This window comes from Osmia bicornis, chromosome 9 (assembly GCF_907164935.1).
Source record: "Osmia bicornis bicornis chromosome 9, iOsmBic2.1, whole genome shotgun sequence".
In the NCBI taxonomy this organism is placed as follows: Eukaryota; Metazoa; Arthropoda; class Insecta; order Hymenoptera; family Megachilidae; genus Osmia; species Osmia bicornis.
Window position 1 is genome coordinate 2,620,438 of NC_060224.1, and position 20,092 is coordinate 2,640,529.

General features: G+C 39.0%; 3 protein-coding genes across 8 annotated transcripts in view; 1 reads left to right on the forward strand and 2 right to left on the reverse strand.

Moving 5' to 3' along the window:
• Nucleotides 1–20,092, forward strand: part of LOC114872136 (protein neuralized) — a 63,470-nt gene that overhangs the window by 1,853 nt on the left and 41,525 nt on the right. The window contains exon 1 of one of the 5 annotated variants that reach the window (XM_029178998.2): nt 3,023–3,101. The exons of 3 other annotated variants lie outside the window; for them this stretch is intronic. In XM_029178998.2, coding sequence (XP_029034831.1) covers nt 3,068–3,101 — 34 coding nt within the window. In that variant the 5' untranslated portion in view covers nt 3,023–3,067. Of the gene's footprint in view, nt 1–3,022; nt 3,102–20,092 lie in introns of those variants that run through there. One more of the 5 variants, XM_046287258.1, reaches the window with a different exon arrangement.
• On the reverse strand, nt 18–1,966 carry LOC114872145. Its single transcript, XM_029179016.2, has 4 exons — nt 1,884–1,966; nt 1,182–1,358; nt 657–771; nt 18–578 (listed from the first exon to the last, which is right to left on the reverse strand). The coding sequence occupies exons 1-4, from the start codon at nt 1,939–1,941 to the stop codon at nt 464–466; spliced, it is 465 nt and encodes a 154-aa protein (XP_029034849.1). The 5' UTR covers nt 1,942–1,966; the 3' UTR covers nt 18–463.
• LOC114872147 lies at nt 13,015–15,514 on the reverse strand. Of its 2 annotated transcripts, XR_003788716.2 has the most exons (4): nt 15,325–15,514; nt 14,691–14,947; nt 14,211–14,394; nt 13,015–13,654 (listed from the first exon to the last, which is right to left on the reverse strand). XR_003788716.2 is itself a non-coding variant. In XM_046287262.1 (3 exons), the coding sequence occupies exons 1-3, from the start codon at nt 14,799–14,801 to the stop codon at nt 13,397–13,399; spliced, it is 420 nt and encodes a 139-aa protein (XP_046143218.1). In that variant the 5' UTR covers nt 14,802–15,088; the 3' UTR covers nt 13,015–13,396. The 2 variants fall into 2 exon arrangements, 1 of the variants encoding a protein (XP_046143218.1); XM_046287262.1 differs by lacking the exon at nt 15,325–15,514 and having other exon boundaries at nt 13,015–13,525; nt 14,211–14,390; nt 14,691–15,088.

Below are 20,092 nucleotides of genomic sequence, written 5' to 3' on the forward strand. Positions count from 1 at the left end.
TTAATTGAAATGCAATGTAACTTAAAATTCATTTTATTGAGTATTGTATATAATCTATAGTAATCTCACAAATGCATGCCTCACTATCGTCGAGCAATAGCTATATAATATTAATAATAACAAAATGATAATTACGTCCATAATGCATACATAATTATAATGGCAGTTTCTGCTCCTATTTGCAAACTATCAAATAGTATCAAATAGTGAATTTCATCTTAGATTTGATATGATAAATGTGTATATATATATATTCAAGTATTCTAAATTTTATTTAATATATTAGATAAATATGATAAACGATTTTCATCATCCTTCAGGGTATTCTCATCTTTGGTCCACAGCTAATTGGTCGCGTTACTGTTTTAAATTCGAAGTGGTCCATTATAGGCGATTTCTTATTTTTTTTCTATGTACAATTATCTATGGTTTTGATTCATTGGAATTATCCATAGAGTTCCCGTCAAATTAGCCCGGCAAAGATCGATAAACTTAAGAGTACGAAAGAAAGTACTTGAGGCGACGATCCATTGCAAGCGTCAGCATCGTTGCACGATTGAACGCAGCCTCGGACGTATCTGAAAATCATCATTACTATTCTGATTTCCAAGTTTCTACAAGGGTTAAATATTTCACTCTGCTATTTTTATACTTACTTGTCGTCGAAGTAGAAACCTCCGCAATGAGACATTCTTACAATTTCTGAATCGGTCGTCAAAGTTCCGCTGTCTAGAGCACAGCTCCTCACCGTCAAAGACACTCCAGATTCGTCTAATTAATCACGCGTTAATTACAATCATACTTCTCTATCTCATTAAGAAATTCGGGAAGCATGGAGGTCATTATTAAAAAATTAAAAGTTAACCACTTTGATGAAATTATAGCTTTCATAATATTTTATTTCTTTTCGTATTGAAAAAGAATACTGGATTGTTAATTAAAATTATACCATCTGGGTCTACGCTCTAAGTTTCTTTGAGATCCGCTGAAATTCCTTGGAACTTAATCAAACACAATTTTCTCATTGTTTCGAGTTGTGTGTTAACTTTTATTTTGCCCTACAAAAACCTCCGTCAACAAGCGTTGCCGCGTGCAGAAGAAGCATAGTGTATTCAGCGAACACACAACGGCCGAAGGGGGTTAAGGGCCACTCGTGATTACAAAAAAGAGGTAAGTTTTACCGTATATGCCCGCTATTTTGATGCACGCAGTCGCGGGGAAAAGACCATCGCGCCCTTTGCGACCTCCCAAACAGGGCGACTCCAGGAAGGCAAGACTTCCGTTATTATGAAACGGGTCGTCGCAAGGTTTGTTGTCTCCGTCGATCGACACGCACTTGAAACAGTCGATGGCCCAGCCTAATTAACGAAAATAAAGCAATTAATCCAAAGGAAATCGATTAAACTTGAAGTTGCTAGGGGTTATATAAGATTCGATCCCGGGTTAAAGATACCCTGTAAAATATTTTATTTTATCAATTTGGAAAATTAAAAAAAACATCTCGCATTAGCGTTTGCCATAGAATTACTAAAGAACTCTTACTCTTCGACCAATTATTTCTTCATCAAATAATTATTTAAACTTTCCTCCAAAAACTGAGAATCTCTGTGGAATTCTCTTCATGTCCAATTGACTTCGTTTCCAGTCAGACACTCTTCACCCTCTAGGCCCGGGTTATTCACCTCAAGATGTGGTCACACATTTTCAACGAAACGTACCAGTTTCTCTAGACACTTTGTTACAAAGCAACATATAAAATTACAGAAGGTCTCCGGAAATTAGATCATCGAGATCTTTAAGACTCGCAGCTCACAGAATTATCGATTACAGTAAATCAAGCGCGTTTAATGTTTTGACTATAATATGATGATTGATAAACTGACCTTGCGATAATAGTTGAAGCAAAGCGAAGGGGATGATCCAGCAGAACCTGACATCCATCTTTCCCCGAGAGTCGAGCGCTTTTCCCAGGATGAACGATCGTCTGGTCGCCGTCAGCTGCTAAATGCCCGAGGCTCCTCCGAGTCGAGTTCTTCCGACACGCTCATGTCAGACGGGAAAAACGATGTCGACCGAAGAGATCAACGTCTTCGGGGACGTGGATCGAACCGGATCGAGGTAGAACCCATGTAGAAGTCGAGATTCCTGTTGTTCCTCGACGACGACCACGTCGTATCGTCTCCAGCTCCCTTACGAGCCAGTGTTTTGTCGGTTGGTTACCAAGGCGATGTATCGTTGATTCGGAATTTTCTTTCGAGAATTCGAGGCTGGTCGATGATCTCTCCTCGGGATCTAGACTCAGTACAATTCTACGACCGTGTTGCGTGGATCTTGTAATTTTTCAAAAATGGACGGGGTTAATTGTGATCCAGATCGTGTAAAAAGGTGTTTAAATTAGACAGTGAAATTTTAAAAAGTTACTTTTAACATTTGACTGCGCCATTGAAAGGTTAGTAAGTCATTTTGGTGACCAAGTTGAGACCCAACTGGGATCTCCAAAGAGACGTGAAATAGAACAACAGAGTATAATCGCGTGATTCTATTTTGCGACAAATGATAAAATGTAAGCTCGCAACACGCGAATTGTGGGTGCAGTTGTGAGATGGGTGCGTATAATTGTTTGGAACTTAGTAATTCTGTGTTCGTGTAGGTGGGTCATGTTTTATTTTAATTATTATCTTGTATTTATTTTATAGGGTGTTATTGTTAATCGAACAGAACGAGGAACTTAATTTTTTAACTATTTTCATCGTTAGTTAAATAATAGATCGTTCAAATTGGGTATTATATTGTTAGTTATGCGCAAGGTAGCAGAAGATAACGAGGGGTAAACTGATTCAAAAATTCGCGGGTCGCGCATGCGCAGGATCACGCGGGCCAATCACCTCGTTGCTTCGAAGCGGCCGTCCGTCTCTGTCGTAGCGACACTGCGGGTACACGATGTGATAGTATTTTTCAAAAAATGTGTCGGTCTCTCGCGCACTCATGCGTCCGCTTTTTCACGTAAGTCCACCGCGATCACCGAGTGCTTTATCTCGTGCCTGCCATCGCCGTCGGCATAAGAATAATGGGCCAGTCGTCGAGCAACACCGGGCACAGCGGTGAGTGTCGATTTTACATCCGTATTCGTAATTGTGTGTTGTCGGTAGCTCGGACGTTTTTTCGAGTTGCACTGCACGCTTGACATGTGTCAACTGCGAGGGCTCTTGACTTTGCTGCCAGCTCCTGCGCAAGTTTCGTTGACTTTTTTCGTGGCATTGCGTCGTTTCCGATGCGAACCTTCTCGACGTGACTGTGCTTTCCTCGAAACAACGCCAGTTTTCTTTTCGGTATATGCACCTTCAGGTTCGCGGTCAATTTGAGGTTATGTCAGTTGGTACACCGATGCAACGACAATACCGAAATCGTTTTACTTGATACGTTTCTCGTGTCATTACGTTACGCTGCATTATCGTACTTTTTATATTGTTTGTTTATTAAATGCTCTCTCTCTTTAAACAACATTTAGATTATCTTGTTTAGCCTTCATCGATTGTAGATTTTCTTACTGCAGTGGTCGAATCTGCGCAAAACGATCGTTATCGTCGTAGTGTTCTTTTCAAATTCAGTCGAAACAAGCTGATAGTCTTTTTCATTTTCTTATCGTTGTTTAATTATTGTTAAATTGTATGCATTCGCGTCAACAATACCAACCGTGTATTTGCATTAACTTTCTTCTTTTTTTTTGTCGTTTGTTAAAACCGTCCTACTCGCGTTGAATTATCTAAATTTTTATGTAATTTTCCACAGATATGAAATCGTTCGAACACAAATGAGAACGATCAACGTATTGTTCATATGTATTTAAATGGATCTAGAATGATCACAGTTGATTCTAAATGACTCATTACTTTGCAAAATAGAGGTGTTAATTATAGTAATAGTATAGAAATAGTAAAAGTTTATTCTATGCAATAATACTACATTTTTATTAAAATTTTAACAAATAAAATAGCAAACATTATGGGTTTCTATTAAAAATCGGATATTCTGCTATGATTGTAATTAATTGAATTTATTATTCACTGTTGAAAATGTGAAAAATTTGTTTTTTAATTTCAATTGTTACCATCAGTTTCCTTTATTACCGACCGTCGGTATTCACAAGCGACTGCAGGTAGGCGACATCTGTCTCGAATTATCAGATGGTAATTTACCCGGTCGGTAATGAAGGAATTATTTTGTATCATTGCATAGTTTAAATTATTGTTAAATAAAATATTGAAAATAGAAGAAGTAAGATAATAGTTTTTCCAATTTTTTATTACTTTTTTCTATTTCTATTTCTGTTTTCTAATTTCTATTCCATTTTCCATTTCATTTATTATTTATTAAACGAAACAAACCCAATATATTTGAACATTTTTGTTGTCTAGCCAAACAAAAGACTTCATCGAACCCGACCAAATTCCACACCTTCGACCAATTATCCCAGAGTCCATAATTAAAGAAGCAAACAAGGAGCAGCATATTGCAATCACTAGATTAGTACAATAAACAACAGCTGGAGGTCTCAATAGACAAGAGTAATAAAAATAGGTATATGAAATAATATTTGAAAATGCATTTAACAGTAGGATACTAAATTATAGAATCATAGAAAAAAAATTCTCTCAAATTACCCCGAGTCTGAGAATCTCTCAATCGTTTTCCTTGAATCATTTTGACGAACGAATATGAAATCGGGATAATTAATCGGGGGGGGAATTAGGAGAACCGCAAGACGAGTTCCCCTACCGTGCAAATATTTTGCCAGCTGCGTTTCACGTCGCGTCCTCCACGGGGAACACCTTTCGATTTCGTTTCGTATGGTCCGGCTTGCAAGATGGTCCGCGGCGCAGGTACGCGTACCTTTGGCGTGGGCCACAGATGTTATTGTCATATGGCAGACACACGGCTCCGAATCTTGAGCCGACTTTTCGTCAAACCGCGATTGCAGGTCCACTGAGAAATCCTTCTGCGGTGGACAGTGATCCATTCTGATGGTTCTGAGCTTATCGGTCGCGTGACGGTGCGTTGGAAGGAATTTATCGATCTTCCAAAAAGTCTGCAAATTTTTACAAATGTTTTCCAGACTCGCATCGGTCCTTTCGTTTTTCCAAAAATCTACCTGACGGTTGTCCTTCGTCCTAAGTGAACAAAGGACCGTCAGCTCAGGTTGTTGTTGTTACCTTTATTCGACTTGCGCCATCGACTCTTGCACAACGAAATCTTCTACCTCCTCCTTTTTTCTTCTCCAGGTTTAAATCGCAAGCAACGTTCTCCCGATTTTCTTTCACCCTCTAGCGACACAAAAGTGGTGAACTTTAAAGGCGGCTCATTGTAAGATTTTCAATCCAAGTCTCGGCAAAGAATCGAGATCAGCTGGTCGAAATTGCGTGGGAGGATCTCGCAGCTGAGATTCCCTTTTTCCATTTTACAAAATCTACACGCGAGGATAATTTCTAATCTTCGCGGGTACACAAAGGATCGAACGTAAAATTGAAAAGTTCGCGATGAAAGAAAATTTCAAGCTTCTGTTTCATTTCCTAAAGACACGTGTACTCGATCGATCATAAATCTCGACGGAAGTTCTCGATTTATTTTCTCAACTTCCTAGTCCAGCGACCAGCTGTGAAACTTCTCTCTGCAGTCGATAACTAAGTTTCGAAAACTTCCCTCCGCGTTTAATTTCCCTCGAAAAGTTGTCCAACTTTAGAACCTTTTTCGCTTGAGAAAATTCCTAATTAATCGCCTCGGAGTTACGTAATAAAATGGTATTTGTTTAGGCACCTTCTCGTAGGTATCCTACCCGTTTCGTTGAAAGTAAAATAAAACCTGATGGTATTCGTGATAAAATTACTTGATTTCGTTTAACATTGTCCTCAGCGGAGTCGGTTTTCCCGCACGGTCGGAATTAAATATCGAGATTCATTAGCCCCCGTAGCACGTCTCGTGACGCACGAGACGGCACTCTTTTCATCCTGTCCCTCTCTTGTCCACCATTTCTTCTCTTTCACTCTTGGCCACTCCAAAATGGCCACACGCAGCCGGCATAGCGTCTTCTGGTATAAATACATATGAGAACTGGGTCGCTGCCCTGAACCCCAGTCGCTGCATCGTCTACGAGCTTTCCTCGTCGCTCCCCGGAAGTCTTACCTTTGACCCCGTCGACGTCCGTGTTTCCGCCGGTAATTAGTCAGCCGCGTTGCAAAGGTGATATTGATTATGTTAACGAGACGGTTGGGGCTCTCATCGAATTCCTTCGTTCCTCTCGAAACGTGTCTTGGTCACTCTTTTCATTCTTATTCCAGGCGACGCGGTTTCCATCGCGACGACAAGGGAAAGGGAATAATTACTTTCGCTCTGATTAAAATTTTTTAATTTGCGAATAATCGAACGGTTCTGAGATTGTCGGTCGCGTGACCATGGTTTGTTACAAAATTGAAAAGGGGCTGAAAATTTTATTTTTGAATGTAGGTCGACGAACGAGGAGTAAGCTTTCCTTTTTAATTCGCGCATCGAAAATTGCATTTAGCCAGGGTATCAGGGAATGTCAACATTCGCAGACGGAAGTGGTAGACTGCCGCGAGGACGATGGCCGTTGTGAACACGGAAATACGTATGTGGTGTTGGCATAATGCATAGTTGAACCACGCGTCCCGTGCACACGTGTTCCTTTTCCTATGCGAGATACTGGCTCACGTGTACTTACGCGTATCTTGACGCGATAGGATATTTTTGGCCGCGGTATACACGGATTTCTTACACACCTTTTAATCGTATCGCGCACGTTTTCCGATTCATAAATTCAATGGCTCTTTGTGTGCGTTCGCTTCTATCTCCATCTCTTTTTTCAGAATTATTACGTAATAAATTTCATTTCTTTTTAGTTTATCAAAATAAGGGTAGGTTGAAGTGCAAAATAATTATCTAGGAGAGGGCAGGGAAAACAGTAACATTTTAGATAACACAAGTTGCTAATTTTTAATATACAGCGCGAAATTACAATTAAATTAAAGGAAATTAATATATTAGTTCTAAATCTATTTCTTAAAATTATTAAATATTATTTCTAATAGTCTAACTTTGTTTAGATTATTATAAGGCAATTTATCCTTCCTAAATAATTCATATTTCCAAAAATTTCTGAAAAATCAATGATGCTCTTTATATTCATTGCGTAAACTCATCAGCTTGAAATGCATATCGTAACGCGGCGTAGAAAATAGCGGAAGTTGGTGAAAAAAATCGTCGAGGCGAGAAATCGAAAGCGAGAACGGCGGGGCTGGTCGAAGGAAAAGAATGTCGAAAGCGTAGAATTCGTTCGTTCGTCCGTCGACGACGATGAGGAGCAGAAAACACGGATATATAGTCTCGATAGAACGGCCGTTAATTCAGCCCTGGCCACCGGCTATTCCCAGTGCAGAACGTTGCAACACACGGGACGAAAGTAATCCCGCCACGCTGTATTCTTAACCCGTTGCACGCAGAATGGCGGGGCCAGCGAGGACGAAAGGGGGAGGAAAAAAAAGGGTAAAAGAGTGCGTCTATGACGTCAATTGGAAAAGGTTCCTCTCGTGCCACGGGGCGCGAACCGAGAGGCTATGCGAGTTGATAGGACCCCTTTGCTTTTCGTTCCTCGTTCAATTTCAAATCTACCATGTTGTCTTAAAATTCATTTTTATTAACATTTCTTCATATATTAATCCTATCACAAATCCATCATTCCAAGTACTATAATATGAACATTTTAAACTGGGTAATTAAAGAATTTTTAATATTTTATTTTGCCCCAGTTTCCTATTACAAGTTTGAGATGAAAATTTTGAATAAAAAAAGAAAGGAATGGGGGAGAGTAATTGTTGGTTGGGCTAAAAATTGCTGGTACAGCAATGGTACTTTTGTACGTCTACGTTTCTTTCTTCTCGTTTCCTCTTGCCAGTGTTCTCCTGGTTAGAATAGGCGAAAGTACGCAGAGAAGTGGCATCCACGCGATTCGCACGGCAGAATTGGCCGCTCGTCAAACAGGCTATTTGCAACCCTCGCGGATTAATTTTAAGAGGGAACGACGTTTTAGGAACCTCCCCCTTTCCTTTCTCCCTGTCGTCGTTTCGCGGCTGTCTAGTTCGCGGTTTCCGTTTTTAATGGCCGCGACCAGAACGCATATTTCACCGTGGCATCTCGTTCTTGTATCTCCGTTCGGCTAGGAATATTCTATTCTTCGCCATCATTTAACAATTCAAAGCGATCTTTAATTACCGTCGCTTACAAATATAACATACAAGGTTGAGAGAAAATTTCTCCAATTTGGAAATATTTTGTTATTATAATTTTGAGAAACGAATCGAAGTCGACGCTTTTATTTTTGCTCGCGATTAATTATGCGAGGCCTGCCTTTGCCTCAATTAAGCCGCGTTTCCATCGTTCGCGCAAATGTCAGGATCGTCGCGCGAGGGTTGGCGAGGGTGAAAGGAGGTAAAATAGCATTGCGAAAGACTTTTATCCCTCGTTAAGGGATGACGACGGTAACCCTTGCAATTATAGGAACCACCCTTTCGACAAACTTGATGGGGTGCAGTCGCGAACCCTTCGAGGAAAAATTTGTACGCCGTCAGGGGCGGAGGATTCGTGGCTAACCTCCCCCGTTTTATCAAAGGATTCAAACTCGCTCACGGGTTCCTTTTTTTTTTTCTCTTCGTACCGAGTTTCTGGCTTCTTTCAGACGAGAAGAATAACCCCGAACGTATCCGGTTATTGTCTCGCTCGGTTTTCAAACGTCGAATTTATTGAGAATTCACCCGATAGCTCGGGTTGAAATTAGAAGCTATTTAAATAAAAAAATTAGTATAAAATATTTATTTTAGAAAAATTTAATTTAAGAAAAGAATTAGCCCGATAGCTGCTATAGTTTCCGAGATAATATTTTATAACACTTTATCAGACTCGCTCAAAATATTAATTATTATTTAGTAGTTTTATTATTTGCACGTGTGTACACCCAGATGTCTCGGACTTAGGGTGGCTCGGTTTAGTGCACACTTTTTTTGCACACTTTTTTCGAAAGCAGCACCCTTCGCAAAGGGTTGCAACTCGACTGGACACATTACAAATGTCATAACTCATTGACTCATCGAAGTTGTTGGAACAAACAGTGGGAAAGTTAACACTTGCCCCTTGGACAAGCAGTAATGGCTCGAAATTAACCCCTTGATCGTAGTTCAAAGAATTTGCACCCTCTGCGTCGCAGGATATTTACACTCGAGAATAACCCGAGAAATTAAAATAGATATACATTTCTTATTTATCAGAAAAATTGTATGGCACCCATTCGTAGTTGATCGATCTGAATTGGCGAGCATCAGCTGTCTTCGCAAGGGAATAATTTAGTCTTCGATGGGTTTAAAGAATTGTATCTCTCATCTGGTAATTCTATGACGTTCATACGAGGCTCGATCGTGTCTGGTATTGTCCGTGAAGAAAATAAAGGATGAGAGGATGATGGTATTCGTGACGTTGAGGGGGTGCATTGTACCACGAAAGGGTGCATCGGCCCAGATCGCGTTGCATTTCGCATTCACTCGGCTATAATAAGGATTCGACGTGGCTCTCTTTTCTTTTCTCAGGAAATAAGCGTGCAAAGGTCCGTTTTGGCAGCCGGCTAGGGAAAGGGGTTCAAGAAACTACACGACGATTGCAAAAATTAATTTATTACACGTTTTCTTTTTTAACCAACTTCGACTTTGATCTACCCGGTGTCTTCGCGTTTCTATGTCATTATTTTCAGCTGAAGTAAATATTGGGTATTGTACGGTGGACATGAAATTGATCGGCACCTGCTGCTTCGTTGTAAATACGAGCGAGCGTTGTATCGAGCTGGCTTGCATACCTCGAATGACTCGAGGAGAAAGGCTTTTTTTATAACCACCTGTTTGTTAAGCTCGTAATAACGACGAGCACGAGCCTGCTTGCGAAGTACATCGATTTGCTGCTTCTTCATTTATCCAGAATGTGATTCATTTATTTTAACATGCATATAATTACCCGGTATATTACCCAGGGGATACTTAATCACCCCTGCCGATAGAATTGATAGATTGAATGATAAAACAAGTAGATCAGCGACGTTTCATGACATAAAAGTGTCACGAAATGACACTCATTATATATCAAATGAAAGCTTAAAGTTCTCTGAAACTTGCTATATAAATGATTCATCGGTAATCATAATACAAAATGGCTGATTGCCAATTCTAGCAAGCGATGATCAATTCTAAGATACATCCAGTCTGGTACAATTTCATGACATAAAAGTATTTTAAAATAATACTTACCTTATATGAAATTGAAGCTTAAAGTTTATTGAATACGACCATATAAACGTTTTATTAATATTCTTCATTTAAATTGATTGTAAAAGAATACAAAGTGTCGTGGCTGCTGGAGTAATTCTTGTACACGTCGCAGACGGTTTCGAAGTATATCATTTTAATGATTAATAATTGCGAGTCCTTGCAGTGCCTTCGGTCATTTTGCACGGCACACGACATTTCTCTTGGTGTGGAACGCTGACACGCGCCTGCCGCGGTATTGTCGCGTGGCTCAAAGAGCCAGCCGAGATGGAACAAGAGGAAAGATATCGATGAACCACGGAACGGATAAAGATGAAAAGGTCTCGGAGCGGTTAAGGAGAGAGTTGAAGAGAAGCGGATAAGTCGCCACCTGCCACGAATGGGCAGATGTGCCGGGTCCAGTGACTGCAGATACAAAAAGACCAAGAAATTATTAAAATAATTGTTTGTCAAACTTGTATTCACTTCATACGCATTGATAAATAAATCATTTTAAAGCAGCAAGTGAGTTGTCATTTAATTTACTGAATTTCCTTTCCGAGTTATTTAGATAATTTACTTATTTTCAATCGAACTTAAACTAAAGCGAAGTATTTGCTTGTCAATATGAAAAAGACCTAGAACGAGGTGAACCCTAGTCAGTCTTATAGCGACCGCCGAGGGATGCGGATCTATCTGTCAGACATACCTTTAATTTATTTCCTCAGTTTATTTAATGCATTTTATTTATTTTCTTAGCTCATTATTTAATAAGCGTACAAGGGGGATGAAATTTATGATTCTATCCCTCTTGTGAGCTTCGTCTGATTATTCATTTTATTTATTATTTTATTCCTCTTTATGGGTCAAGATCCACCCGTGCCTGGTATGTGTTATTTTTATAATACACTTATAGGCCACGCAGGAATCATCACATTTCAATTATTTATTATTTTATCGCCCTTTATAGATCTAGTGAAGACCACCCCTGTATTTCTGTACCACTTATATCCCTGTGTCCCAGTATTCCTTACATCCCTGTATCACACATGTCCCTGTATTTCTCATATTTCTGTATTCTTTATATCCCTATACCTCTTATCTTACATCTTTACATCCTTATACCTTACATCCTTATACCTTACATCCCTTATACCTTACAACCCTTATACCTTACATCCCTTATACCAGCGCCCCCTGGCGGCAAAAATGTGAACTAAAACTTCGACCTCGAGTCAGCGCCATCTGGTTTTGGAAAAAGGAACTAAATCATGCATCAATTTTGGCCCTCTAGCGGGAAAAATGTGAACTAAAATCTCGACCTCGAGTCAGCGCCATCTGGTTTTGGAAAAAGGAACTAAATCACGCACCATTTTTGGCCCTCTAGCGGGAAAAATGTGAACTAAAATCTCGACCTCGAGTCAGCGCCATCTGGTTTTGGAAAAAGGAACTAAATCACGCACCATTTTTGGCCCTCTAGCGGGAAAAATGTGAACTAAAATCTCGACCTCGAGTCAGCGCCATCTGGTTTTGGAAAAAGGAACTAAATCACGCATCAATTTTGGCCCTCTAGCGGGAAAAATGTGAACTAAAATCTCGACCTCGAGTCAGCGCCATCTGGTTTTGGAAAAAGGAACTAAATCATGCATCAATTTTGGCCCTCTAGCGGGAAAAATGTGAACTAAAATCTCGACCTCGAGTCAGCGCCATCTGGTTTTGGAAAAAGGAACTAAATCATGCATCAATTTTGGCCCTCTAGCGGGAAAAATGTGAACTAAAATCTCAACGCCCGATCAGCGCCATCTGGTGGCAAAAAGATGAACTAATTTTTGTAGAAATTTTTGCCTTTTTGAGGCAAAAATGTGACCCAGGGATATAAGGGATGAGGAGATATAAGGGTGCAAAGGTGTAAGGGATGCAGGGTGATATAAAGGAAGCAAGGATGTAAGGAATGCAGGGGTATAAGGGTTGCAGAGATATAGGAGACATAGAGATGTAAGGGATGCAGACATCTAAGGGAGGCAGGGATATAAAGAATGCAGGGATGTAAGGTATACAGGGATGTAAGTAATACAGGGACGTAAGTGGTGTAGAGATGTAAAACCTAACCTCTCTTTTGCTGCTACCATCCAGTTCGGTGATCCTGGGATTTCGGGATCACAGGAAGCAGCCGAGAAACGGGGATGGCGTTGTTACCAAGTGAACGTATTAAGGGTGGTAGGAGGCTCGACAGATGTTGAAAATTTCAGAGCCAAGAGAAGGAGCAGCAGAGTGAAAGAAAGAGGACTGGGAATAAGGTGGGAGGGAGAGAAAAGGGAGTGTGTGTTGCATGCAAGCGAGGAGGACTGTGGAGCTGTTGGCGAGAAAGGAATGGGACATCGTGGCGCGTGGCTATCCCGGTACGATGGAAGGGATAAATACAGGGTGTAGGAGACACTTAAGACGATGATGACGATGACGGGAAGAAGGAGGAGAGAGAAGGAGATTGAGGTGCACTTTAGAAGTCAGGGAGCATTGAACTGTCCTTTTATTTTTCTGGGTGCATCATTCAGGGAATGGAGAGAAGACTTGGACAATAGTGTAATTAAAGAAATTTTTAATTATATTGAAAAATATAGCGAATGATTGAAACAATTTTATTAAATGTACAATGGTGTATTATTGATGTATCAAGTTTGAACTTAATAAAAAACTTATTTTCTAAATTATTTTACGTTTACAATTTTCTTCTTCCCTTCCACTTTTCCCTCTCGGTTTACCTCGATATACACGGAATCCCTTTCACCTCTGGTAGCCGGTACGAACGTTTTCGAAATACCAGGAGATATTGTTTCGAGATAAAAAGCTGTCGGGCATCGTATGGGTACCGTTCGCCGATCATTACCAGCTGACACTGTTTGGCACGTGCCAAGCTGCTCGTGAACAGAGTTGCTTCTTTCCACTTTATTAACGGGGCCATGTTGCGTGACCGCGTATTGTCCGACCGATAAAAATCATTTTAGGGAGGAGAAAAAAAAAAAAACACGATTCTCGATTAACCTAATTTATCAGCCAATTCGCCTGGATACTTGAACCATCTTCTTTGTGCTGCCGGTCGAAAGACAATAGGATCGTCCGTTGCCGAGTGACCAGTGTCCATTGTCGTCCATGGGGTTCCAATGGCTCACCGTTTGTTCCTGAAGTCGTAAACATCCGGACAATCGATCTTAACGATCCGTTGATTTTATGGTCTAACAGCAATCGTTGCTTTTCCCATCGGAAAGCAACTGATGGACTTCAAGGATTGGTCATTCTGATGGGACATTCTGTCGAGAAGATGTCTAGATGAGTAGGAGAGTCGACGAGGGGCTTATTCACGTTAGATCGTTTATTTTGGAAAGATAAATGGATGATTTTGTCATTGGATATTTGATTCTCCCACGGAGAAATTTAATTTTGTGATATTTTATAAGAAATAACCCATTAAAAAATCTAAATCATGAAGATATATGTTATACAGGAGAGTCAGATAAAGTGTTACAAATTATTATCTCGGAAAATATAGTACCTACTTATTGACCTAATTCTGTTTTTAAATTATAAACAATTTTATATTATTATATATTATAAAGTATAAACAGTTTTTCTAAAATGGCTACCATGGGATCAGAATAAACGGACGTTATCATTTAAACAAAATTTTTCATGCACTAATTAATCGTACATTTAATTAAAGAAAAAAAAACTAGGTCAATAATAGCTTGTAACACTTTATCTGATTTACCCTGTATATCATCCGTAACGATATCAAAGATCCAAGACGACCTCACGAGGGATGAATTGTAAAGAAAGGAAGAATAAAAACGGTAGCACTGTCGTTACCTGAAAAATGTCAGGATCCTGCCCTCGGTTTTTCCGCTTCATTGACCGGAGGATCTTCGAGGCACGTGGTGCACAGATTTCGGCTCCTTCCTTCGAACAAAGCCAAAGGACACCAGACACGTTTTCAGTTGTTGAAGAAGCCAGTGCAATGCACCGCAAGGTTTCAGGTACCTTTCGAGTCTACCTGTCGTTGAGAATGTTCCCTAATTAATATTTTGTCAGAGTAGAATTTTGGAAATAAAATAAATTTCGAAACCACCTAAATAATAAAAATAGAATTTTTCAATAAAATAAAAATAAAATAAATAATAAAAATAGAATTTTTCAATAAAATAAAATATCTCTTAAAATAAGATTTCTCATCCACTTCTGCAGAGTAAGCTAAAAAAAAGAGAGAGAAAAAAAAACTGTCACGAACAGGGAGCCCCCATAAGCCACGGTGGACTTTGAAGAAACGAATGGGAAAAAAAAGGGGTTTACCGAAGAGGGTGACGGCTTCTTCCGCAGAACGAACGGACATGACGTTTTCTTCATCCTCGTTGACCCCTTGTTTCCCCCCTTATCCGTCGGGGGTGGGCACGGGGGTAGCATAAAGTGGGTGGATGAAATGAATGGGATATATGTTGTGAGCGGTTCGGTTCAGTATTGTTGATCGAACAATGGCGTCTGGCTTGTACGCGGCGAGAGACCCCAGGAGGCAGCTGACATTCTCTGACTACGAGGAAGAGCACCTCCACCTGGCAACAACCGCTTAATGAAATTATCTTGAACAAACTGGATCATTGTTCCATATTCTTATAATATTTCCAACGATTCAGATATTTTTTTTAACCCTTTCACTGCTGAGTACTCTAGGCTTAAAGATTGTATTTGTACGAAATAAGAATTAAATCAATAACAGTTTTCATTTTATTTTTTTTTAAATTTTATTTCATTTTTGAATTTATTTTTTCATTGTTTTATCACATCATTATAATCTGTGTAATTAGTGATATGCTTTGATAACTTTTATTTGATTATAATTAAGATATACAAGAAATAAACTATGGATGCATATATGGGTTCATAGCAGTAAAAGGGTTAATAATAATTACCTATTGTTACTGTTACGTACTGAAAACTGGACCCGGATGGACACTTGTAATAAAATTATACACTGGATGCCTTCAAACACTTTTATACTCTGAGTTCAACTGTGACCGTTCGCCTCGAGCTCCAAACTCGAAATGAAAGACAAAAACTTATTTACTATATGAAACGTTCGTTTGATTTGATGCGCAGTTGAAATTTTGAACTTGTGAAATTGCGGCTGTGTATATGTTAATAAAATTTAATTAATTTTTATTAATTTATTATTACGTATGTAAATTATAATTAATATTTTTATAAATAAATATCTGATTCAATTCTATTCTAATATTAATAAAATTAATATTTTTATAAAAATATCAATTATAATTTTCCTAAATTAGTTGATTAATACTCACGGATGGTAATCCATTATATAACAAAGAGAATTTTATAATAATATTTCGATCCTTGTTAAGAGTTAGTCTGGTTAAAAATGATATCGTGAGAAGAAGTCATCGAGCTCAGCAAGTTGTCAAATTGTGTTACCATCATAATTACACAATTATGCAAATTGCACAGGATAGAAGTTGGCAAAGGTAGACACCCTTTGTTCGAGAATTAAGGATCCTCTTTTGAAGAACCCTCGAACTCTTTAATTATGTAGCAGAAACGGTGCTTCGTCGTATCCTCTGCAACCTGTTACTCCTGTGCAACCTTTTATAAGCTATTATCTGACAAAGAAGAGGTGCCATCAAATGGGGCCCCTTAAAAATTGATAGAAGGCGGGGTCCTCGAATAAAATCATCAATTTCGTTATCGACTGCTCTTCGACGGTTATTATTCATCTACGATCTCGCAAACGAGGCATCGTGCCACTGACAGACTATTATTTTTACTAAGTTGAATATAAAAATTTGATAAACTCCAAGGGTAGTAAAATTACAATTTTTTCGAATAGGAAGTTATACTGTTCACAAATGGAAAAAAAATTAGAACCTATCAATTATCAGAATTAAAAGCTAGAAAGGGCAACGTTCACCCTCTAATAAAACATACATACCCTCCAGAAGATTGATCGTGGAGATGTTTAAACATCCGTTAATGTATTGGATTTCCAAACTGCATCATGCGGGATGGTTAATGAAACAAAAAAAAGGCTATTTCCTGTCGATAAGCCACGTGGCTACTCGGTTACTCTACAAACTTCGTTGGAGTAGAGGTAGCAGTTGCCTCGTGGAAAAGGGAGGGTTCGATAGACAGCTGATATCACGCGAAAAATTTAATCCCACATAATTATCAGAAACTTCATTTTCCATAGATAAAAAGAAAATATATGAAAGCTGAAATATATAAAATAAAATAAAATAAGTCTTTCTTCACGCTCAACTTCTGGCAGACATCTGTGTTCCTTCTGTATGATCAGTGCTCGCCAAAATCAATGGGTTCAATCCGGAGACTATTGTAACCACCTCAAACACCTGGGATTTTCACGGAGAGAATCTCTAGGGTCAAATTGACACCTGGGTACCACATGCTGAAATCCTGCTTTACGTTTACTTGCATTTATGACCCCCGTTGCATTACCTCGTCGTATTTCTTCTCTCTATTTTTGTCCAAAATTTAACAATTGGGACCCCTCCCTTTTAGCCCGCTAAAACAAAGTTTTACTAAACAAATTTTTAATTACACCATGTCTATTCATCGCGTTCGTTGTGCTTGATGAAGAGCATTGATCAGTATCTCTATAGACAGGGTGATTTTAGAATCAGGATTCTTTCAGCTGGTACCAAGGGATGATGTCGAAATTGGAGAAATAGAGGGGAGAATGCGTGGCAGTACCTTTGGTTTTATTCAAATATATTCGTACTAGAACTCCCCTTCGGAAATTCCGATACAGTGCACGAGGAGCCACCCTGGCGCCAGATGTTTTTACCTTTTCAACCCCAGGACACTCGCCTGTTGCACGTTGAATTTTTCATTCGCTCCCCCCTTGTTCGGGTGCCCCCGCGAGAAAAGTCGTATTTCATGCTCCTGGACAGGATTGATTTATTTGCGGAACGAGGGGTTGAAATTTCGTGAAATTTCTACGGTAACGTTTATGGCGAAGAATTTTAACTAACGATGAATGAAAAATTTCTTTTCTTTTTTGTTTCAGGTAAGTGCTGCTAATTCTCAATTTACATACACTGGACAAACGAAATGAAGCAAAATAAATCCTTCGATAAAGTAAGCATTGAATTGATTGTAGGGTTGCAAGAAGAATGATTGGTTTCTGGAATATGAGATGCGAATGAAGAATGTTTGATACAAGTGTAACGAGAATTTGCAATAAACCTAACATATTCCTTATAAAAAGTACTTTCGTTATTTTTAATTTACATACGAAAAGAAAGTAAATTCGCTAAATCCTAGTTATCGTACATCCGTATCGAGGATCGGGATCAGAAGAGCGTACTGAAGAGTGCTCGACGAAAGAACTCTGATACTCCGCTTCTTTTTTCCCCTTCTTGTCTATTATTTCTTCTCTTTTTTTTTATCTTCTTCCACTCGAAACTTGGTTCCCTCCTCGATCCACTCGAGGACCGTCTGCGGAGTGTTTGGAGCACGCATTGAAACAGTTTCGCTTTGATCTGCGACGTGTGGAAATTGCGTTTCCTCGATCGTATACCACGCGTGCACGCACGTTTCTGCTTTGCGTTCAAAGCCTGTTGCGTCGACGAGCAGAAACTATTCGAGAGAGGCTGCCCGCCTGTTTAGGCGAACTTCTAACTTCGATTCCTGATAGATGGACCTGATGTTTATCCGAAATCCCAAACTTTTATGGAGAAAATTCAATTTGGAAGCGTTCATCCTGATTGGTAGAGGAGAGGATACGAATACGAGATAGCTATTTTATTTTTAGATGCACAGAGTCTCACAAGGAGAACTACCCAAGTGTTACACTCATTTATTAATGAAACTTTGCCAGCTTGGAAAAAATCTCGTCGAAATGAACACGCCTATACCCCCTTTTGGGGGCAGACAATTGTTTAAAAGATATTAACAATTACAGTTAGTTCAAATCCTTGGTTCCCAACATTTTTTTCTTTTCTAATGATAATTTGTCTCTTTTTGAATAACTATTGCATAAAAATTATTATTAAGAAAAAAAAAAAATTGTTGGGAACCAAGGATTTGAACCGAGAACCGTCAGATTGCGAGTCATGAATCCGCTCCGTGGTTATACACATGACTCGCAATCTATAGGTCTTCGGTTCAAATCCTAGATTCCCATTTCTTTTTTTTTTTTTAATGATAATTTGTCTCTTTTTGAATAACTAAAATTCTATATAATTCTAAACTAAAATTCTATATTCTATTTTGTCTAACTTTAATTATTGATATCTTTTAAACAATTAGCCGTCTGCCCACAAAACGGGGTATAGGCGTGTTCAGCTACACTTGGGTAGTTCTCCGTATCAGAATAGTCGTAAATAGAAAAATCAGGCATAGAAATTTGGGGAATTTCATGCGGAATGTGTTACATAAATATAAATATTAAAACTTCTGTTCGTTTTGCTTTTTCTAATTGATGGAAAATTCGGGCTAATAGAAATTCAGACAGTGTTACTTTTGAGAAAAATACATTTATAAAACTAAAATAGAACATTAATGATAATTAATTAAACGTAAGAAAATGTTAAACATAATAAGGTTAAATAAAATAAAATAATTATATCTATCAAGAATGGTTGATTAAAATCTTAATATCTCAAATTCGTACCTTCTCCTCTACAATAATAAGGCAAAGGATATTCTCGAAGAACCCCACGAAAGGGGGATTCTCCCCCCAAAAAACGCGTAATAACTCGCGGAATTCCGCAAACAAACGATAAAGTAAAGAAGCAGGCGAGTCGGCACGTGCCGCGTTTCCGTGCCAGGTTTACCGAACAGTCGTTTAAACAAAGTTCATTACCTCGGTATCGTCCTGAAGAGTAGCACAAAAGGAGTCGTTTGTTGAGTCACGTCGGTGTTTCGTCTCCCACCTCGGATCATCCTTAGTTCGTAAGAGAGCGGTTCGTTAGGTATTCACATAGAGGGACAGGTATTCACGGTAAGTCGGCAAGACCAGCATTTAATCGTGCTTCAGGGAACAAACGTGGCTGAATAAGGGAAAAATACTTTACAGTAAACGCGAACGCACGGCATAAACACAATCGTTCGTACGTTTCGATATTCAGCGACGTTCAACAGTGTTTTGTGTGCGAGCGAAAGGGTATCGCTTCTTCTTCTGCCGAGTGACCCACTGAGAATTTCTTCCTTTTCATATTTTCTGAGGAATTTTATTGTTTGAAGGAGAAAAATTAGAAATATGGTTCTTCGTGGGTCATCTTTTTGAAGGTGGTCACTAGTGACCCACTGAAAATTTCTTGCTTTCTATATTTTCTGAGGAATTCTCTAATTTCTAAGGGGAAAAATGAGGGACATGGTTCTACGTGGGTCATCTTTCTGAAGGTGGTCACTAGTGACCCACGGAGGATTTTTGATATTGCTTCCATTATTTAATAAATAAATATTATCAATATGTCGATTATAGATACAGAAATTAATTTACAGAATGTTTGGTGAACTCGCGTTAATCGTGTTAAGGCTGATTTGCTTCATTAATTAATTTCTTAACGAGCCCCCATTAACTTCACCTTACTTCCCCGCAAATGTTCAACTTCTCGTCAGAGTGATCGGTATCTTCGAAACAGCTGCGAAGTTGAAAACAAGGATATAATATCATGATGAAGTGCTTAAAATTATAATGAAGCTAGCAAGGTGGAATT